The sequence below is a fragment of the Sminthopsis crassicaudata genome, chromosome 3 (genome assembly GCF_048593235.1).
Source record: "Sminthopsis crassicaudata isolate SCR6 chromosome 3, ASM4859323v1, whole genome shotgun sequence".
Taxonomy (NCBI): domain Eukaryota; kingdom Metazoa; phylum Chordata; class Mammalia; order Dasyuromorphia; family Dasyuridae; genus Sminthopsis; species Sminthopsis crassicaudata.
In genome coordinates this window covers 591045495-591068906 of record NC_133619.1, presented here as the reverse complement: position 1 = coordinate 591068906, position 23412 = coordinate 591045495, and the positions used below count along the sequence as shown (strand labels likewise).

Sequence of the window (23412 nt, the reverse complement as noted above, 5' to 3'; positions counted from 1 at the left end):
ATTTCTTATGAGTTATTCAATCAGTCTCCCTTGGACTTAGCAATTTACTTCTTTTGTAGAAGACCCTTAAAAAGGTGGAATAAGCTTTCTAGTGGCTCCATACTCTGCAAATTTTTGGTCTGGGAATCTGATTTTCTTAACTATGTTGATAAAAGAATAGCCAACCAGCTCCTGTTCTCAGGGATTGGAGTTGATCACAAATTATATAATGGTTGGGTTCCCACCTTGGCTATCCATTCTCCTTTAATAGGAAATTTAATCTGTTAATATTAGGGTTTGCTTTCCTCCCTTCCAACAGCTAAACATTCAAGTAGCTGCAAAAGCTGTCTTCCAAGGCTTCTCAGAGGGAGAGTTATCTTTCCAGCCTACCTACAAGTATGACACTGGATCTGATGATTGGGATACCAGGTAGGTTGCAGGTGATTGAACAGGTGTGAAAGCCCAGAAATCTGGGAGGCATAAAGACCCTAGTCCTCCTTATGCTTCTTAACTGAGTCCCAGTTGTGCTACTTGTCTTAGGACCGGTGTTCTTTTCCTTGGTTCTCTGTCTTCTGGAAGCATATTGAGACTTCCCTTTAGACTACATACATAAACACTACAGATTGCCAAATGCTTTTAGGGCAATATTTCAAAGTTGTTGATCTCACCTGGATATGATATCCTTATTTGTTTTTATCAGTTCTAAAGCAATAACTTACACTGAGTCCTTTTCTCTCCCTTATTGGTGGCCTAACCACATTCTTTGAGGAAATCAGATGAACAATTCAGAAGCTTTTATTTGTTTATTTATTTTTTATTTTCTTAAGGCTATGATTGAACAAAGTCTAGTGGTCCTTGCTTGTTCTGTTTAAGAGCTATACCCTTTTCCCTTATACCTTGATCAGATGGGAGTAATGATCAGCCTAAGAAAGAAAGATGTCTTAGATTTCTTCAGTTAATGGGACTATCTCTTAAATTCGTTTTTGATCACCTGGGAAGGAGAATCCTTGAAAGGGGTGGTGAAAGAAGGATTGGATAGCTTTAGGAAACTGATTCTCCAATGGTGTACCAAAAGCTAAGTGATTAATTATTGTTCTGTCTGATGAAACAAAATGTTAACTGGAGTTTCACCTGAGCTCTTTAAACCCTTCGGTCTTGCTGTAGAATTTTGCCCATCATATAGGAAAGCTATAAATAGTAGCTCCAAAATGGCTTGAGAGAAAAAGATTTTTAAAGTCAGAGGACAGCTCATCCCATCTTTGGTCCTCTCTCTAAGCAGAATTATTTAGAATTAGTTTAACCTAATAAAAATTGTTGCCTGTAGGTTTATGCCTAAATTGTAGAGTACAGAATTTTTTACCATGGTTCTCGGCTTGATTTCAGTAATTTGCCTTTTGATCTCTGGTAGCTCCCAATATTGAATTTTCCTTCTATTTGTTTTAGCATTTCTCTGGGATATTTATGGGATATCTCTGGGATTTCTATGGGATAGTGGTTCGAGGACTCTTGAAGGGAAGGGAATATCAGACTGTTTTAGGAAGTTTGTGAAGTCAAAACTATTTCCAAAATATGAAGACATTATCAATAAACATTCACATAAGCAAAAGCTAGTTAGGGAAGTTAGAGTGAAAAGCATCTTGAAACTAAAAAATTTGAGACTTGCTGTTCCAGAATGATAGGCTATATTCTGACCATCAGTTGGAACTTATATTGTGCCCAGAATCTTCGGAACTATCTTTTATTCCTTCAGAAATAGCTTCTTAATTTAGATTCTTTTCCTAATATCAGTTATATTTATACTGGATCAAAAGGTTTTTCATGGTTTGGAAGTTTTGCAGACTATTTGCTTAAACCAAGAACATAAATTATTCTTTCTTCTCTATGGACAAATAACTGCAGTTCAAATCAATATAAACCAAATCACTCTCAGGAAAAGCTATCTGTCTTATCACTCGAGATGATCTACAAGGCTGCATTAATAAGCTGGGCTCTTCTTTATTCAGGAAGTAAATTAAACCATAGGATAAGCTCTCAGGGCCCTGTCCCTGAAACAGAATTCACTGTATTTCTTTTCATTACAGTGAAAAGTGTCGAGCTCCTGCTTGGTGTGACCGGATCCTGTGGAAGGGAAAGAACATTACTCAGCTGAGTTACCAAAACCACATGGCTCTAAAGACAAGTGACCACAAGCCAGTTAGTGCAGTGTTTGACATTGGGGTATGTGACAAATTATTTTTTAGCTTTTTTTTTTTTCTGCCTTTCAGATTTAATTAATTTCTAGTCACCTTGCTTCCATCTCTTTCAGTCATAGCCCTCAGGAAGTATCTGCTCATAGCCTGTCAGGAGCAAAAACTCCATGACACCAATCACCCTTTTATGCTAGACCTGCATCTTGGCAGAGCTGCCAGCCAAACCTTTGCTGTTATCTCAGCTCTTGCCAAGAGGGAAATGGTTCACAACCACAAGCATTGTCTCTAGGGGAACTATTAATTATATTTCTTTTTGGAATCTTTGCTAGTGAATTGATAATGCATAGGTCTTCATTTTTTTAAAGAGAAAAATCACTATTCTTATCCTCTGTTGCATGTAAATTTGCTTAATTCCCATGCTGTGATCCTCTCTGTACTGAATTGGAAGGAACCAATTTCTGGCAGAATACTGAACTTCTGGCATTGTTCTTCCAGATAAGAGTAGTAAATGAAGAGTTATACCGGAAGACCCTGGAAGAGATTGTTCGGTCACTGGATAAAATGGAGAATGCCAACATCCCATCAGTGACCCTATCCAAACGAGAGGTAAGAAGGAGGTGGTCATAATTCTGGCAGCCAACTACTCTGACAAAGCAATTTTGACTCTCTTAGCTTGTTAAGGCAGAGAATTCTAGGATAGTTCAGAGGTATGACCTTAGTCCACCAGGCTCCAGCATAGCCTTGTGAAGCAGTTGGAACCATTATTTGCCTTATGAAATGGGGTTATTGTTAATGGCTTGGCAGAACTTATACAAGATTTTAGACTATGGTCAGCATTTCATCTTCTACAGGCACTAGTCTACATAATTCCAATTTATTCTTAATTTCCTGGAATGCAATAGTTGATAGCTCATTTTGTAGCAGATTTGTCTGCTTGGCTTTGACTAATAGGAAATGCACTCACACTTTTTTTTTTTTTAAATCATGGAACTGATGGTATTAAGGGAAGCAAAAGAAGATACCATAGGAGGAAGTGAGGGAAAGTCTTGTTGAGATCAACAGTTTGCTATATATAATACACAAAATGGACCATCTAAATTGATCAAAGAATAGCAAAAGAAACTTATGTGATTCTCAGGCTTTCCCAATCAAAATTCAGTATAGCTTGGTTTTTTTTTTTTAATTTTAATAGTATTTTATTTTTCCAAATACATACAAAGATAGTTTTTAACATTGACTTTGCAAAACCTTGTGTTCTAAATTTTTTTTTCCTCTCCTCTCTTCCTCCTCAAAACAGCAAGCAATCTGATAGAAGTTAAACATGGTCCATTTTTCTAAACATATTTTCATAGAATAGCTTATTTTTAAGTTTGTTGTGGAGGAGATGTGTTCAGTGAACTGGGCTGACTTTCCCCCGCCATTTTGTCTTCTCCTGCAATCACTTTATATGGTGAAAGCCAGATTAATATGAAGTCTTTGCTTCTTGTTAGAATAAGTTTTCTGTAGGCATAGATCTAATGTTAGCTGGGTACATAAGGGTTAAATTTTAACTTCAATTTTCTCCCATCTTGGGTTAAACTCAGAAATCCAGAGGCTATTGCTACTAGCAAATGATTAATAGAACCAGGGTATCAGCCCATAGAAGATGGTCTCTTGTTTTTTTTTTTCCAAAAACATGAGAATTATGGCTTTGGGGTTGATTTGTAAGGGTAGCCAAGGGAAAAAATGCTGGTGCTCACTGACCCCTGCTCTTCTCCTAGTTCTGCTTCCAGAATGTGAAGTACATGCAGTTGCAGGTAGAGTCTTTCATGATTTATAATGGGCAAGTGCCCTGCCAGTTTGAATTCATCAACAAACCTGATGAAAATTCCTACTGTAAGCAGTGGCTGAATGCCAATCCCAGCAAAGGATTCCTTCTTCCTGGTAAGTCTTTTTCCTTACGTGGCTGTGCAAATGAAGAAAAATAATTGTTCCCAAGAATAGTAGGAGAAATATAGTTTTAGAGATGTCATCATAGTCTCATATTTAGATAGCACTTCAATTTAGGGCATTAATTGATTGGATTCTCAGAACAACCTCAGATTAGGAAGGGTAAGTATCTCTATTTTATAGATGAAGAAACTTGTTGAGAGAAGTTAGAGACAGGTCCTACATTACAGAGCTGATATGAGGCTCCCTCCTAAGCCTTTTCCCCCCACATGTGGTGGTTTGCCCTTGTGATGGTTGTAGTATGCTTTATGTCATTCCATGGGGGTGTCACATACATGTGATACAGCAGTCAAAGAGGGAGGTAAGCAGAGGATAGCTGAGAAGCACCACATACATGTAATAAAACAATTACTTGGAGGAGGCATGCAGAAGATAGTTGAGGATACTTGGTGGAACTGCCACTGCTGAGAAATGTCTTCAGTGGTTTGCTAAAATCAAATCTTAATTATCTATAGTGCTATGCAGCAAAATAGTGGTCAAATGAGATGAATTATCTATAAATCTTTATATCTGGCTATAGGGTGCATAATATTATTTTTCTTCCCTGGATATTATTTCTATATCATATTTATAGAGCTGTGTGGCAGAGAAATACTGTCCATGGATTGAACATTTTCCATGTTTAATTCAGATTATTGTGAGGTGGTTATCCTCACTACTATCTTGGTATTGATCCCATTTTACTCAGAAAAGAGCCTGATCCACACATTTACATTATATTTATAATCTATGCCAAAGCTTCTTAAAGTGTTGGTTGTAATCCCACATGGGGTTGTATAATTGAATGCAGGGAGGAGGGTTGGTAGAGTGTGTCATGAAATTATGATTTATTATCAGTAAATTTTTTATTTCTATTCCTATTTTATATACCTATATGCCCAGGATTGCGTAACATTTCCCAGGCAAAAAGGGGTCCTGAATGGAAAAAGTTTAAGAAGCCCTAATCTATACTATATCAATTAGTACTTGCTACCTGAAGTGTCAAATTAGTTGATGTGTCACAATACAAGTGCCTTCTCAACTGGATTGTAAGAACTTCCCAAGCAAGAATCATCTTCCCTAGAAAGCATGCTTCCTACTGTGTTGATTTCTTTCATACATTGTCTTTTGATCCTCATTGCTTTATATCACCTTCTCTTTGTAGATTCTGCCATTGAGATTGAATTAGAACTGTTTGTTAATAAAACCACTGCTACAAAGCTCAATTCAGGGGAGGACCAAATTGAAGACATTCTGGTTTTGCACTTGGACAGGGGGAAGGATTACTTTTTACCTGTGTCTGGGAACTATCTGCCTAGCTGTTTTGGTTCTCCCCTCCATACTCTATGTTACATGCGTGAGCCCATCCAGGACTTGACGCCTGAAACCATTCGAGAACTGGTAAGTTAACACTTGAGATTGAAGGGCCCTTCTCACAAATAAAATAATCAGTGGCAAAATCACTACATTTCCAAGAGAGGGCATTGAGTGCATCTTTAAAAGAGGGCTACCCACTACTCCCACATGGTTATCCAGCTTCGTCCTGAAGACCTGAGGTCTTTACTATCGTTTCAGGAATGTGATTCCATTGTTAGCTCCAATCATTAGTTTTTATTTTGAATCAAAATTTTCTCTTTGTGACTTAGGAACTAAATATTCTTGTCCATGCATCTAGAGGGGACTTGCTAAATCTATGGGAACATTTTTTTTTTTTCCTATAGTCTTGTTGTTATACTCTTTTTTATTAAATCTGCTGGCTCTTGCTGACATTTTCTTCTGATGTCTAATCCTGGCAGGGAAGTAACTGAGTTTGTGAAAGATTATTTCAGTTGAATGCAAACAGTGGTATATGCTACTGTGTTGGAAAGACTTTAATAATGTGCACAATGATAGATTGTAAATATCTTCCCTAGACACTTAGTAACCAAGGTGAGGAAGCTTGTAATCTGCCCCAGTAGAAGTCATTAGTAAACATACTGATGAAACAATGTGTCTCTTGAAAACATAGTAAAGAAAAATATTAAATAAATAAATTAAAGAAAAAAAAGAAAGAAAAAAGAAAACATAGTAAGGGAGAACTAAGACTTAAAAGTCCAAGGATATTTCTAATAAGACTCAAATAGATTGAAACAAGCTGTAGTGTGATTTGTGTGTAGATTTTGCCCAAGCATTTTCAACATGGGATCTTATTCTATTTATGGGGTATTCCTATAAGTAGTGACTATTAGATAGATGAATAGAGACTAGGAAAGGCTGTGATTTGCAAGTGGTAAAGTTGGAAGTAGAATCCAGATTTCTACCTTGGGACTGTTTTATGGAATCATAAAACTTGGAGGAAACTACAGATCATATTTCAACCCCTTCATTTTGAGATAAGGGACTAGACTTGACCATCTCTCTTGTAATTATATTAGATGGATTCTGATAGAATTTAACCTGTATTTCAACTAATTCACTGGAAGTACTCTATATCTCCCAGAATCTGGAAGAACTCACCTGATCTAATTTACATTTTTTGCCCTTGGAGAATGGGAAGTTTGCTTGATTGTATAGAACTGCCTCCTTTCTTTTATAAGGTCCCTTGTCTAGCAGATATCTTTCTAAGAGTCACCTAAGCCGAAGAAAGAAGTTATGCAAGTTAGCTGAATATTTTTATAATTTTTTTTTCCTTTTCAGACCTTAATGCCACTGCAGACAGAAGATGATGGGACCCGGGAAGAGAAGCCTCTAGAAATCCCCAAAGAACTCTGGATGATGGTTGATCACTTGTACAGAAACGCTTCTCAGCAGGTAGGTAATGGCCAAGGAGCTTGGTTCTGTGCACCCCCAAGCCATCTTTAGAAAGAGTATCAGGAACTGATTTAACCATTCTGGAAAGCAATTTGGAACTATGCCCAAACAGTGTCACTACTGAGTCTGAATTCCGAAGAGATCATAAAAGAGAGAAAAAGACCCACATATGCAAAAATCTTTGTAGCAGTTTTTATTTGTAGTATCTAGGAATTGGAAATTGAGTGGATGCCCATCAATTGGGGAAAGGCTGAGTAAGTTATAATATATGAATGTAGTAGATTATTATTGTTCTATAATAAATGATGAGCAGACTGATTTCAAAAAAGTCTGAAAAGACTTACATGAACTGATACTAAATAAAGTGAGCAGAACCAGAACTATTGTACATAGTAACTACAAGATTACATGATGATCAACTATGATAGATTTAGCTCTTCTTAGCAATTCAATGATCCAGGACAATTCCAATAAACTTGGGGTGGAAAATCCCATCCACATCTAGAGAGAGAACTATATAGACTAAACATGGATCAAAGCATAATATTTTCACCAAATTTTTTTTTCTTTGCTTGCTTTTTCATTTTCATGTTTTTGTTTTTTCCCTTTTGGTCTGATTTTTCTTACATGACATGACAAATATGAAAATTAAAAAAATATATTATCAGCAAGAAGTGCTTCTGGGAGAGGATTCTGGGAAGATGGCAGTAGGTTGGTAAATTTCATGCTCTCCCTATTTCCCCCACAAATAGAACAAATTTGCGCCTCAGGGCGAACATAGACTTTTGAAAAACCAAGAAGTCTTGGGGGGTAACAGGTATTTTACAATACAACCCTAGAAAATCTGAAGGCCCCAGGCTGAGGATTAACCCAGGTGAAGTACAAACACCTCCAGTGAGCTCTGCAGAAACATCAAGTGGGGATCCCTTAGGCTTAGGCTATCTGGTTGTCTCACCAGGAACCACAAAGATTTTCACCTCCTGAACTATTTATGGAGTTGAGGTTTAAGTCCAGAAAGACTAAGTGGACCTTGGCTAATTGGGAACACTGGGCCCAATTGTGTTGCTGAGGCTTGGCCCTGGGCGAGAAGGACCCAGCACCTTGTAAGAACAGAAGCAGCAGGGTAGGGACACTGCTGGCTATGGATACTTGTAAGAGAGTGGAGCTCTTGGTTTGGAGTCCCTGGTCAGAGTAGAGAGCTTAAAGGAAGCTTGAGGCACCATCCTCCCATCTCACAATAGAGTGTTTACATTAATACCTCTTGCTTAAAAAAAAAAAAAAAAAAAAAAAAATGAACCAGCAAAGAAGAAAGAATCCACCATTGAAACATATTATGGGATCTGGGAAAACTGAGATTCATCTTCAGAGGAGGTCATTTTAGTAAAGAAAAAAAAAAAAAGCTTCTACTCCAAAGAGTAACATGAAATGGCTCTCTGCTCAGAGAGAATTTATAGAAGAACTCAAAAAGGAATTCAAAAATAAAATGAGAGACATTGAGAAAAAACTAAAGAAAAAAATTAGAACCATCCAAGAAAAACATTATGAAAAAAAAGTTAACCAATTAGAAAAGGAGGTATAGAGTCTCAAAGATGAAAATAACTCTTTGAAAATTAAAATAGGGCAAGGGGAAGCCAGTGAAGCTATGAGAGTCCAAGAAATAGCAAAATAGATTATAAAGAATGAGAAAATAGAACAGAATGTGAACATCTCATAAGAAGAACAACAGAACTGGAGAATAAATTAAGAAGAGAAAATATAAGAATAATTGGACTACCAGAGAGTTGTGACCAAAAAAGAGAATCCTGACATAATGTAGGAAATAATCCTAGAAAATTGTCCTGAAGTGATAGAACATGAGGGGAAAGAAGAAATAGTTGAAAAATCCATCAATCACCACCTCAAAGATATCCTTTGTGGAAAACATATGGGGATATTATTGCCAAATTTCAAAAACCCCAGATCAAAGAGAAAATTTTGTAAGAAACAAGAAAAAAACAATTCAAATACACTGGAGCTACAATTAAAATTGTACAAGACTTATCAGTAGCTACAATAAAAAATTGCAGGTCTTGGAATCATATCTACAGAAAAGTAAAAGAAGTAGGCCTGTGGCCAAAAATATCTTATCCAGCGAAATTATCTATAATTTTGAATAACAACAACAACAAACACAGGCATTCAATGAACTTGCAGGTTTTCAGGATTTTATATCAACCAAACCCAAACTTAACAGAAAATTTAACTTATAAGAGCCAATACCAAAGAGCAGTTTTAAGGAACTCAACATGGACAAACTGTTTAAACAAGGACAAATTGTTTATGTTTTTTTTTTTTTTTTTAACATGGGAAATGTATATCTTGTTTTTTTTTTTAAAGTAGATAAAGTAGATTTATTTTTCTTAGTTTTCAAATAAGTTACAATTTGTATTACCTAAACCATTTGCAAAAAAATAATGAATTTACCTTTTATGAAGTGCAGAAATATGAATTAAAATGGGATGGCCAATTTTTAGAAATATTGGTTGTAGGAAAGAAATTAAATTAAGTAATCTTTTAAGATATTTTCCAAATCTAGGCTCCTCTAATAAAACCTGTAGCTCTTTTTGGAATATGCATGTGTTATGCATCTGTTCACATGTATATCTTATGTTAAGATTTACATCAACAATAGGGTAAGCTGTAAAGTAACATTGACAGAGTATAGGTAAAAATTGTAATCGTTATTCAAATGAGGTGCATAGGTTGAATAGATATAGAGGCCTTGGAGGGGCGAGGAGGGCTCATAATTCTTAAAACCTACTCACATTGGAAATATGTTCAATAGGCAACACTACATATATACCATGAAGAGTAGAGTATCTTCCAAAATCTATAAAGAAATAAGGGGAAGGGGGAGAAGGATACATGGATGGGGAAAAAAAGAGTGAAGGAAGAAGACAAAGGAGAGATCCCTGGGTGAGGAGAGATTATTAAGCCAAATTATGGAACAGAATTTAATGAATCAGCAGGGATAGGAAAGACGTGTATTTGTGGGGTATGTGTATATGTGTGTGTATGTGTATATATATATGTATTTACATATGTATACATAAATACACACACATTCCCTTTCATCCTCACCTTCCCAAACAAGTTAGTTAAGAAAAGTTAACTAACTTGTTTGGGAGGATGAGGATGAAAGGGAATGTGTATGTGTATATGTATGTATATATCTACATAGGCATATATAAATATATCCTTTTTTCATTATAGCCTGCTTGGCGGTGATAGGGGGAATGAAAGGAGGAAAAAGAATAAAGTAAAAAAGTGTGTAGCAGTGAACAAAAGAATAATTTACATGAAAGTAAACTCAGATACTCATGAATACAATTTCTTCTGCTAACACACACACACACACACACACACACACACACATTCTTAAATTGATATTTGTTATGTATCTTGAATCTTCCTTGATGTTCTGCTGGGCACATGATAATGTTCTCTTTTCTTTTGTTTCATTTTGTTTGGTATTGCTTTTGTTTTTTCTTTTTTTCTTATTCTGTTTCTCAAATAAAATAATTTGGGGGAAAAAAAGAAAAAAGTGCTTCCAGCTGAAGGTAGCCTTAATTTGAAGATGGTCCTGTAGAGAGCAACCCTCCATTCCCAAGGAAGCTCAGGCCTCAGGAGGCCATTTTGTTGCCATCAACAATTACCGTTCCCTTAAGGAAACAAGAGTAGATATGGTCTAAAAACAGACTGTTTACTTTGATTTTCTTTCCCACCCAAGGAAGATCTGTTTCAGCAGCCAGGCCTGAGGTCAGAGTTTGAACAGATTCGTGACTGTTTGGACACTGGAATGCTCGATACTCTCTGTATCCTCACATTAAGTCAATTGCAATTCAGAAGAAAAAAAAAAATTTCTCTAGGGACTGGGAGTCATCATCGGTGTTCTTCATGGAAGAGGCTCTTTACACATCTTCTCAAGCTTTCTCCCTGGCAGAGCTTGGAGCAGGCTCCAGAAGGAGTCCTTTTGATTACCATCCCTTTCCAGGAGGAGGAAAAATCAATCAGTAAACATTTCCTAAAACTAAGTATCATGCACTGTGCTAAGTGCTGGTGATACAAAAAGAGACCAAAAGTCCTTGCCCTCAAGAAGCTTACAGTCTAATGTGGTAAACAATAAGCAAATGAATATATACAAAGCAAGCTATATGCAGGCTAACTAGAAAAAAAATTGAGAAGACAGACATTAGAATTAAGAGGAGCTGTGGAAGGCTTCATGTAGGAAGGAAGGATTTTAGTTGGCTCTTTAAGGAAAACAGGGAGACCACTAGTCAGTGAAGGAGAGGGAGCATTCCAGGTACAGGGAATAGCCAAAGAAAATTCTTAGACTTAAGAGACAGATTGTCTTGTTAGTGGAATGGGCAGGAGACTACAGTGTCAGTGGATTGAAGAGTATATGTTAGAGAGTAAGGCATAAGAAGACTGGAAAGGTAGGAGGAGACTAGGCTAAAAAGGGCTTTGAATGCCAAACAGAGCATTCTATTTTGATCCTGCAAACAATAGGAAGCCAATGGAGTTTATTAAATAGGGGAGTGACATGATCAGAACAGAGCTTTAGCAAAATCACTTTATTAGTTTGATGGGAAGATGGATTGAAATGGGGAGAGACTTGAGGTGGGCTAACCCACCACCAGGCTAGTGCAATAATCTAGGTATAAGGTAATGTTACCAGAATGGTGGCAATGTCAGGGAAAGGGCCATATTTGAAAGATGTTACCTTGTCACCAGTTTATCCTTTTTGTCACCGTGGATAGTAGGGTTTGTCTATTCCTTAACCATGCTGCCCTAGCTGGGAGCAATCACTCTGTGGCTGAGGCCCTGCTGCTTTTCCTGGAGAGTTTACCTGAGCCTGTCATCTGTTACAACTTCTATGATACCTGTTTGGAGTGTTCAAGCAACTTCCCATTAAGTAAACAGGTAAGAATCAATTCTATGCCCATAGGACTTTCCCAAATGTACAAGGAATAGCAACTACACAAATTAGGTGCAGGAGAGAAAAAAATCATAGCATGCTTAAGGGATTTGAGTTCCAAGGGCAGGGGCTAGAAATAATATTAGACCAGACACTGGCAATTTAAAGCAGAAAGAGATGGTTGTTGGATCTACATATATAGAGAGCTAGAAGGGACTTTAGAACTAATCTAACCCAACCCTTCATTTTATAGATACAACTGAAGACTAGACTTATTGTTAGAAAAGATGGTTGCAATTACCAAAGTTTTAGCAAACTAAATTCAGCAGATGAAATAGTTCCCAAATTCAACTCTAAAAAAATATATGTTAAAAAAACCCCAAATATAAGATAGCTTTTCTTCCTACTTTATTATGGAGGTGGGGGACCATGGTTGTGATAGTTTTATAATTTCAGACTTCTGGGATGACATTAGTTAAGTTTTGTAGATTTTTTTTCTTCATATCAAGTAATCATATTAGGTAGAAGTATGAAGAAGGATATGGTAAGAAATGTAGGTGATATAAAAACAAAAGCTAGCAATAATAATAATCTTTTTACCTCTTATAGGCATTCAGGTTGAAAATGCCTTCTGAGGTCAAGTAATCCAACCTGAATAAGTATTCCTTCTACTGCAACATTCTAGACAAAGGCTAATACAGCCTCTTCCTATGCATGACTAGAGCAGACCTCTCTCTGTCACTTCTTTCTTTGGCCTCAAGAACATGAACTTGCATAAAAGCTGATTCCTTTGAATTCCACTGGAAGCTACTGGCTTTTTCCCTTGAGTACTCCATACAAATTATTCCTCCATTCAACACTTTTTTTTTTTTTTTTTTGAGCTATTACTATGTGGAAGATATTTGAATGTTTCAGAAGGGTACCAGTAACTGAAGAATTTAGTAAGAATATGTAGTTTTTTGTTTTAAACAAAGAAATTGTTTGGCTAATCCTGAGCTCCTACTTTTTCCTTCTCTTTTCTTATATTTAAAAGGACAATAATATTGGAGATCTTATCAGGAAGGGGATTAGAAAAGAGAAAGCATTCTCTTTTTCTCATAGTAAAGCATAGTGCATCTGACCTATGATACTGCAGGCAAATTCTCCTGGCTCCCTTCCAGAAATACATGGGGCTTCCTAGAATAAGTCCAGAGAAGAGGAGTTAAATTGATGGGACAAAAAGACTTGTCTGAGAAAACAAATTAGGAGTAAACATTTTGGTTTACAGAACCAAAGGCTGTGAAGGAGGTAAAATGGAATAGTCTGTAAGACCCTAAAGAGAATTTAAGTCTAAGGGAAAAGAGCTGATAAAAGCACTCCTCCTGGACTAGATCTCTGGGAGCACTACTAGATGTTTTAAACCAGGGGTTCTCAAACTATGGCCTGCGGGCCAGATGCAGCTGCTGAGGACGTTTATTCGGCCCTCTCTCTGGATTATGGCAAATGGGCTGAGGAGTGGAGACAGAGTGTGAGTTTTTGTTTTTACTATAGTATGGCCCTCCAACAGTCTGAGGGACAGTGAACTGGCCTCCTATTTGAAAAGTTTGAGGACCACTGTTTTAAACACTCAAGTTTAGGTCAAATAAAAAAAAGTTATCTATACATTAGGCCAAGTTTTTGGAAGTTAACATCTCAAGAAATAGTACATTGGAAAGTCATCTGTGAGTCCTTTGGAAAATAACTCTTGGTCTCAGTATCTTCCTTTGAAAACTATAGGGATTGAATTAATGACCTCTGGGAACCATTCTAGTTTTCAATTTGTGAAAATAATGAATTCTAAAAGAAACATGTTTAAGGAAACACTTTTTCAGTTTAGAGCTAAATGCAGAGAATGGATACTGGGAAGCTTGATGAGACTTGCGAGCATTCCCTAAGAGCACCCATTGAAGGAACTAGGGATGTTAAATCCAGAGAGGACAAAGTTTAAGATTAATATAATCACCTTCAGGCATGGGAAGAATTATCATAATTAAAATCCTGACAGGCAAAACTAGAAACTAGATTTTGGTTCCGCATGGGAAAACCCATCCAAAGATGGAATGGTTGGCCTGGGAGAAGACCCTTTCTTCAAAATCTTCAAAAAGAATATAGACCCACTTGTCAGGGGTATTGTAAAAGTGTTGCCCATGTAGATAGGACTGGACTAGATAGTTTCTGAGGGTCCCTTATTGAAATGCAATGGTTCTGGTTAAGAAATTTGTAACAGATCAAGAGTTTCTGAGCACAGTCATTTCCTGATTAATGAATTCTGTGAAGTGGTCACATATATTTAAAATCGTACTTTTTGAAGTTATAATTATGTAAAATGTGGTGATTGGTTCCAGTCCAATGGAAATATTCAGTGTGAATTTGAATACTGCATCTACTTCATGAAATTCATTATTTGCACTAATTAGGCGCTATCTGTTCATCCTTAATCTTTTGGCCAAATCTTTGAGGTTAAAGCCATGTTCATCTCAGAAACCAAAATTTTAAGACTATCTGACTTATGAATTTGACTCAGGTGTTGATACTATTGGCAATAGGAAGGATTAGGCATAGGGATTTTATACTGCTGCCTTAAAAAAATAAGCTAACAAAATTCTTTTCTCTTTTCTAGATCATCTCTACTCTTCCCCACTTGCCACAAAAATGTCTTTAATTATTTGATGGCATTTCTGAGAGAATTACTGAACAATTCAATGAAGAACCATTTGGATGAGAAGATTTTAGGTGAGTATCATATCTATGCATATCAAGGGGCTCATTTTTGCTTAGGGAAAGGGTCCAGGTTCTAAGATTTTCTTAATATTCAACAAAATGTACTATTTTTGAAGTGTTACTCATAGTTTGCACTCTGAAAATGAAAAATATAGCTTTTGAGGACTTAGGCCAAGTAGATAAAGCCTTCTTCTGATGAATTGGTTATTTTGTGTTTTTATGCAGCTAGCACATTTGGCAGCTTGCTGCTCCGTTCTCCAGCCGGTCACCAAAAGCCAGATGTGGCAGAGAAGAAGAAGGCTCAGGACTTCATTCAGCAGTTCCTTGTATGAAGATTCAGCATATCCTGAAGTCTTCCTTCAGCTGTCCTCCCTGTTGCTCACTGCTAACTGCTGGCAACCAATCTTCCCCAGCTGTTTCAATTCAATGGCCCTCTTGGGCTGTGTGCCATCAGTCGTCTTGGGAGCTAGGATGCCTGGCTAATTTGAGCACAGCTTCAATTTTTAGCCCTCATTGTCAATACATATATATACACACTGCTTTGAGTTAAAAAGAATATTGGGTATCACAGTCTGAGGACAATTAGCCAGTAGAATTGATATTCAATGTTCAAGCATTTATTTAATACATATAGTTTTTACCATTTCCTTTTTTTTTTTTTTTTTTTTTTTTTTTTTTTTTTTTTTTTTTTTTAAGAGGAAAACCCCAAGTAAATACTATATTAGTTTCTTGTGTTCACCTAGGACATATGTGTAGCTTGGACTGGGCTCACCATGATCAGATGTTATTTTGTCAAACACTCTGAAGTCCTGGGAAAGCAAGCATATGGATGAGTCACCAGATCTGAAGGTGCTAGCCAAGATACAAGGACTTCTTCCACAGCTTGATTTGAGCACCTATTTTTTTTTTTTTTTTTTTTTTTTTAAATGCGCTCAGGCATCCTTGGAAGAGGATATAAAAAGGGCCTGGCCAAAGAACCTTTGCAAGCAACATAAGGATTTCAAGATTCAGATGAAGTGGCAAGGTGAAAGCAAGTGGGATTTTTCTCAGCTTGTGCATCTCCCACACTGTAGATACTGCATCTCTCTAATAAGTGTAATATATTTTGATGATAAATGTATTTTTAACAGTGGTCAGTGTGATTGTTTTGTGGGTACTCCTAGATATATGAGTTTTGAGTGTCTTGAGCATTCTGGTTTAAAAATTAGTTTTAAAGGATTTTGAACAGCATGGTAGGAAAGGGAACTGTAGTGGTCTAAGCTCCTATGTGTTGTACCTTACTTTACTTTGGCGCTGCTTGGTCCTAGGTGGGAAGAACAAGACACATAAGTTCTGTTGCTTCAGTGTCTCTGCTTCCTGAGTCCCTTTAGAGTCAGATTCTTACAGATGATAATCCAGTCCAAACTTCTGTCTTATAAAGGAATCTCTGATAATAGCCAACATTTAAATAACAACTTCAGATTAACAATCTGCTTTACACTTTGAGCTGATCCATACAAGAATCCTTTCCAGCCCATTTTACATGTGAAGAAATTAAGAGTTATACTTGTATAGTGATTTTTGCAGGGTCATTTAGCTGGTAAGTTTCAGAGATAGATTTCTTGATAAGGGTAGAGTCCCAGTCTCTGTGTATTCCAAGACTAGCACTCTTTAAATTAGTCTACATTGCTTCATATGATTCCAAACCTTAAATGAGGAGGGACTTAGTACCTCTCAAAACAGCCCATTACACTTGGATAATTCTAATCATCATATTGTTTCTCCTCATACTGACTTAATACAATTTAGTACGATTTCTTAAATTTGTTTTTCTGGGGGCAGCTAGGTGGCGCGGTGAATAGAGCACCAGCCTTGAATTCAGGAGGATCCGAGTTCAAATGTGGTCTCACACACTTAACACTTCCTAGCTGTGTGACCCTGGTCAAGTCACTTAACCCCAGCGGGGGGGAGGGGGGGAAAAGGGGGAAATTTGTTTTTCCAATAATTAGTTCATGTGGTGAAAATCAATTTAAGTCTTAAGGAGCTAAATTCTTTTAACAACAAAGCTGTAAGACAAACATCAAATTAGGAACCTTTAATTCACCTGAGACCAGAGAATTTCTTTTACCACTTGCTATTATTTTTCTTTACTTAAACCTTATAGCTGGTATAAGAATCTTAAAAAACAAAAAAGTTCTGATTTGTAAAATGAACTCTTCTTTTAAAATCATCAGATAGTTCTTTAAAATGGAGAAATAATTTCACTTTCTTTACAATTACAGTGCAATTTTATATGTAAAATCCTTAATCCAATTTTGAGAGCATTACTAAAACATAATCAAAGCTTGAATTTCCATACTAGATATATTTGAAAGTCATACACAGACAGATACAGACAGATATATGTATGTATACACACATGCACATATACTTCAGAGAAAAAACTCTTCCTCAAAATTTACTATTCTACTTAATTAGAAAATTTTATATTACATCTTTTGTCTTATTACTTTGTCTAATTCCCTCCTCCTTCCCCTGGAGGATATTATCCCTGTATTATAACTTGATCACCAAATACAGATTAAAATTGTAAGATTTTTCATACTTGTATCCTATTATAGTAACTCTGAAATATTCCAGTATTAATCCATTAATAGATTTAGTATTGTTTTTACAAAATTTCTACTTCTCACCTGCCTTGATTATAGAAATTTACTATGAAAGGAAAAGGAGAGACAATTATAACAATGTCAAGACTCATCATCTCAAGGGCACAGACTAATCTGACATATATTATAACAGAAGAAAAACTTTAGCTCTGTATGATTCCAGCCATTAGTCATATCTGACAGTCAACCATGTAGCAAAGCTCCACATTGTTCACAGAGTTTTTAAGAATTAATCAGGTAGGAAAATTTCCTGTTCAGAAAGAAAACAGAAAAATTGGGAAACTAAGTACAGAAGATCTTATCTTGGGCCATACCAAGGTCTTCCCTTCAACTTTGAGACAGAATTGTAGCAGTTCTCAGATTGCAGCACATGCCATTTTTTCCTGATTGGTGACTGATTTTATGAACTTCAAACAATCATTCCTGAAATTAAACTAAAAATAATATCAGATTAATGATCCCATGAGAGTTTACATCAAATGACAAAATTTCACTAAAACAACTTGGGCCCTTTAATATTATGTTTTCCTAACAGTTACATGTTATTTATCCTTTATTTATAAGTGAATAATAATCACATTCTGGGATTTCAGATATACAATGAATACTTGGAAGCTGACTGACAATGTACTGAAGTTACACCTTTAAACCATTTTATACATAATAGTAGTAAATGAAAGCTAAGAATTTTCAAATGAAAGGAAACACTCTGATACAGTAAACTTTTAAAATTCTCTAAATTTTTGTTTGGAGGGGGGAAGGCATTAGTTGCCACAATTATAGAACACATTTCATCACATCATAATTTAGTTACAGGAAAACCAAACTAAATTTGGATTTACAACTATAAAATCAAAATCTCAATTTCTCAGGGCTATTGGTGCTTTAAAATTTAGAGCCCAGAGTTAACAATTAGATCATTTTCATAAATTTCAAACATCACCCAAAGAACTAAATCCTTTCATGTTTATAATCTAAGCCTAGCCTCTCTTTCCCTGACATGCTTGAATTTTAATCTGGGTCAAAACAGGGAGAGATATTCCAAATGATAGCCTCAAATTCCTATCCTCTTACTTTAGAATTCACAGGATTCTAATGACTGGGGAATATACCCCTGGACTGGTCTTTTAGGGACAGAACACTATTGTTTCCTAATCATAGCCAAACTATATAAAAATAATTAATCTTTATTCCATAGAATGTCTCCTTTGCAATTATGCCAATTTAATTAATTGTAATATGATTACCCTTTGTGTTACTAAGAGCTTAAAAATATTTGGCTTAAAATCTTTTTTTTGGTGATCTTGTCTCTAATTTACCTAAATAATTGATTCTGTTATTTAAAGCTTTGAAAGTTCTACTTGCTATTAATGTAGAGATTGGAAAGTTCTACTAACTTTCCCAAAAAACATTCCTAGTTCCTGGCATTTCCCCCTCCATCCCCATATACTCGATACTCATTTTCAATTTCTATCCAGGGATTTAGGCCCAGGCCAATATGGGAGTAAGGTAGGTGCTACTTTTCAAGGTTTTGTTCAGTTCAAATAATCTTTTCCATTCCTTGTCTAAATTTTACTCATTTTTAAAGTTGTTCCCTGATTTAAACAAGTTTTTTTTTTCTCTTTTCATGGTGGAGAAAGGCTTCATAAGAGGTAGCTCTAAAGTTCTAGCTAAATTTAAAATTTAACTGAATACTCACCCCCCCTCCCCTTTGACTATGGAATTTCTTTTAAACTAGTTGCCTTCCTTTATTACACTAAAACAACATCTATCGTTTTATTCAGGGGAGAAAAATGATCTAAATGCTGCTTACCCCTAGAACTTTCACAAAATTTAACTCTTAAAACAAATTCTACAGAATGGCATCTCAAAACTAAGATATTTTGTATACGTTAAGCTTTTGAGTTCTCTGCTGAGTTCTATAGTCAGTGCTTGCCTCAAAACTATTTTATCTCAATGAATTCAATCATTTCAGATCTCTTTCCCAATTCTAAATCTTTTCCCTCTAGAAAGAGAGAGGTGCTTAAACTTAATCTGCAAACTTCCAAAATCTAAGATTTTTTTTTTTTTTAGCAATTACCATAACTTGGAAATTTACAGTAATGATATAACATATCAATTTTAAATTCAATCTCTTATTCATTTATAATGACACAATTTTCTACAAAGCAGAAAAAAGTTTTCCTTTTTTCTGATTATCTTACTTTATCTTTATAATCCCAGCCTGAACCGATAAAATAGCAGAAAATATCTTGCAAAGTGCTTTTTTTTTTTTTTAACTTAATCTTCTGATGAAAGCCTAAAGTGGGAGTGTCTCTGCTTATCAGAACAGTTTGCCATCAGATTACAGAAAGCTGGGGTAACTGTTTCAAGTATGATACTATGAAATTTCCTTAATCTTCCCCAACATTATAACCTTCCTTTAAAAAAATAACTTTTTACAGTAGTCTTTATGGTGTTTCTTAGACCTCTTTCAAAGTAGCAAAATCTATAGACACTAAACACAAAATATTTTTCTGAGCATTTTACAAAGACACAAAAACAAAATGACAGAAAACATTAATGTGCACAATTTCCCAAAATTTGCAGTAATTCAAAGTCCCTTTGGGCCAATTTTGGAACCCCATTTGGATTTTCTTATATTTTAGCATAATTTGAGAGTTCTTTTTAGTCACCTCTCTACTCTTATGTGGGAATCTGCACCTGTTTCCAGGGCAATAAAATTTTTCTGAAGGGGGTGAAATCAACAGCTTTCTCTTCCTCTATACTCATGCCAAAATAAATTTATCTGGGGGTTTTCCAGCAGGATGCTACTCCCATAATTTCCCCAAGGGAACTTCCCAAACATGAATTTATCCTAGCTTATTTTCCCAAGAGAAGTTCTATGCTGAAGAGGCTTATCTTAACCTAAACCCTTAAAGTGAATTTCCTGGAGCCGTCTATTTACCCCACAGTTTGAGAGTTAACCTTTCCCAGCAATGTTTCCAAATTCTTCCTCAGCAAGCAATATGTGTGGAGGATGGTATTGCTTTCCCCAGCATACAACCTTCAGGCCTAGGAAATCTGACCTGTGGGGCATTCTTTCCCCAAGAAATCCCTTGGTGAAAGAATACTCTAGGAGAGTTTTTCTGAAAGGTTGTCCTGATAATCAGAGTCTTATCTCTATAGATTGCCTGGCTATGCCAAAGAATAAAGGAATAGTTTGGGATATTTTGATGTGATGCTTTCAAAGGTGTGTGGGGGTGGGGTGGGGTAGAGAACCACATGAAGTAAAGGAGAGTGCTTTTAGTTATGTTTTAAAGACAAAAGACATGAATGGCCACAATCTTAATTCTTCACTCTTATCTGCTGCCAAGTCCTATCAATTTTACATTTGTAACATTTGTTGAATATTTTGTATTCACTCCTCTGACACTGCCACCAACCTGGTGACATTACATGTGGGCCACTGAAGTTATTTCTGATTGTTTTTCCTTTGCCTCAAATTTCTCTTCACTGTAATGCAACCACTATTTATCTACCAAGTTGATCTTCCTAAAGAGCAGGACAGACCCTGTCTCTCTCTCTCATACACATACCCTCCTCAATAAACTCCACTATATTATAGTATAAAATATAGTATAGTATACTATAGTATAAAATACTTGATTACTCAAAGCCCTTCATAACCTAGTATTTGCCATTCTTCCTATATCTTCCACCCCTTCCACCAATTTAATCTTTGATCCATGATACAAAAATCCTGACTTCAAGTTAGAACTGAAATCACTCTATACGAGAGTGACTTTCCCAATTACCCCTTAATGCTAGTATCTGAATACTAGCTCTGAAATTAGCTCCAATTAATTCTATGTTGTTGATACATAGTTATTTGCATGTTGTCTTCCCCATTATTATGAGCTCCTTAACACCAGAGATGCATATTTTTCTTTATATCCCCAGTGCTTAGCATAGCATCTAGCATGTTTATTCTTCATACTTAAAGAGGACCATTGATATGAAGATTGGGTCAAGATACAGTATGTTTAACCTTGACTGATCAATGCAATGTGAGCTTGGAAACACTCTACCAAAGGTTGGAAACAGAGTTCATTTTCGAATGTCACATTCCTTACTCTATGCTACTGAAATTGTACTTTGATCAGGAAAGCACAGGGCCTTCTTTAGTGTGGGCACGCCATGCTGGGTGGTCCTGTGATAGCCTGTCTCAAATTCTAAAGTTCTTTAGAGAGACTGAGAGTGTCCTTGCACTGCTTCCTCTGACTTCTGTGTGAGCACTTGTTTAATAATCTTTTACATAAAGGTACTTTTGATCTTGTCCATTTCAGTAAAAGAAGTCAGGGTCTCCTGTGACAACCACAGGAGAGGAGGATCTCTGTCATTTCTGGCAAGATTCTTGTCAAGTCTTCCCTTAATTGGCTGACCTTCATCTGAAGATGGGCAGGTACCAGAGAGTCAATGTGGCCTCAGAAAGGGCTGACAAATAATCAATATGGTTTGCTACTCTATTTATTAACTCCCAGAGAAATGCCAGAACAGAGGGCTACACAGAAAGCATGTGGACTTAACACTTGCATGGTAGGTGGATAAAAAGTTTACTCTTTAGTTGCTGCTTGCTGTTGAAACTCAATTCTATCATTTCCACGTCTGATAAGTATTGAATTAGTATTGATTTTAATGCACATCACTAAAATGATCTGAAATCTTATTGATGTAGAAGTTCTTTGCAATTCATCTGCCAGTTGATCCTGTACAATTCTGGCCCATATACTCCAAGAGTCTAAGGTCACCTTCCTCATTATCTTGAGATATCAAGAAAACCAGTGGAGTACAAAGGTTATCTGTTGCTTATCCTTCACTCTTGGTATTAGGTTATCAAATAGCCTATCTTTCCCTTTCATTTATCTCTTTGATTAAACCTTTTATTGCAGTTTTTCTTTGGACCTGACTTGGGTTGCGGTGCATCTGCACCCACTATGCCGCTTCATTTCCCTCTAAGAGATACTGTATTTCTGTTTCGGATCTTCTGAGACTGTAGTTCAGTTCTCAATGCCATAAAACATCAGAACAGCTATCAATGATGGGCTCTTATTTCGGTGAGAATTCTGGGAAACTGCCAGGCTCCTAATATATATACAGTTAGAAGTACACGCCTCTGAACATGCACGTGTCAGTTAAGGCATCAGAAAACATCCCAAGAATTTGCCCTATAATCTCGGCCTGCCTCGTGCGCTACCATCCCCATTCTTAAGAGGCCTGAAGTTCCAGTCTGAGGCAGGCTGGAAGCCACACTCACCCCGCCCCGAAATCCATTATCTTGACGCCTCTCTATTAACTCCTAGATCCATGTCTTTAAGGTCTGCAAACTGGCTGGGAATTCATTCACCCACAGTTCCTCCATTAATAAAATTTGGTTCCCCCGCCCCCCCTCAGAAAAAAAAGTCCACACCATGGGTTTAATCCCGCCCCGGTTTCCCGCCCGGGAATGGAGGCTTAGCGGCCTGCGATGGTCCCGGTCCCCACAGCGAGGAGGGCGGGGCGATGGTGTGGTCGCCGGTTAAAGAGTCCACTCCTCTAGGGGTGTCACGTCATTACGCCCGGCTGGCAGCTGGAGCGCAGGCGGGAGTCCGAGACCCTCTGCGCCCTCCGGTTCTTCCTCGAGGCCCCTTCCAGCGCCCTCTCGGCGGCCGTGGCGGGCTTTTCTAGAAGCCTAACTAGTCCTTTCAGCCCCCATGCTAGGAGAGGCGCGCAGGCCGCCGAGGTGCGGAGGGCGCCCCGGCCCCAGGAAGGCTCTCTTCCTTCTCTTTCCCGGCACAGGCCAGAGGGGGAGAAGCTGCGGGGAAGAGCCCGAGCCGTGACCGAGAGCGAGCGCGAGAGCTAGAGCGGGGGAAATGGGGAGAAAGAGAAACAGACCGAGACCGAGAACGTGAGCGTGACCTAGGGAGACCGAGGCGAAAACCGCGATCGAGCCCCAGCAGTTGGGGGCAGCCAGCCGCCAGCCCCGCCCCTTCTCAACTGGGCCCGCCCCGCCGTCATTTATTGGCCGCTCAGCGCTCACACCCTCCTTCCTCCCTCGCTCTGAGTGTAGGCTCTCGAGGGAGTGGTTGGTTAAATCCGCACGCGGCGCGCGTAGGAGACCCGG

The 23412-nt window shown here is 37.3% G+C and overlaps 1 protein-coding gene and 1 long non-coding RNA gene across 3 annotated transcripts in view; one reads left to right on the top strand and one right to left on the bottom strand.

Annotated features, from left to right (window-relative positions):
* INPP5B (inositol polyphosphate-5-phosphatase B) overlaps positions 1–15754 on the top strand; it is an 81418-nt gene extending 65664 nt beyond the window's left edge. The window contains 11 exon segments of the mRNA XM_074305201.1: positions 299–408; positions 2061–2196; positions 2664–2774; positions 3929–4091; positions 5302–5537; positions 6813–6926; positions 10696–10780; positions 11761–11888; positions 14522–14536; positions 14538–14634; positions 14848–15754. Coding sequence (XP_074161302.1) covers positions 299–408; positions 2061–2196; positions 2664–2774; positions 3929–4091; positions 5302–5537; positions 6813–6926; positions 10696–10780; positions 11761–11888; positions 14522–14536; positions 14538–14634; positions 14848–14954 — 1302 coding nt within the window. The 3' untranslated portion in view covers positions 14955–15754.
* A 930-nt stretch (positions 15755–16684) lies between these two features.
* On the bottom strand, positions 16685–23395 carry LOC141563724 (uncharacterized). Of its 2 annotated transcripts, none has more exons than XR_012488488.1 (2): positions 22567–23395; positions 16685–17704 (listed from the first exon to the last, which is right to left on the bottom strand). It is a non-coding gene; the product is annotated as an uncharacterized LOC141563724 (long non-coding RNA). The 2 variants fall into 2 exon arrangements; XR_012488489.1 differs by having other exon boundaries at positions 16685–17693.
* Positions 23396–23412: the final 17 nt, after the last annotated feature.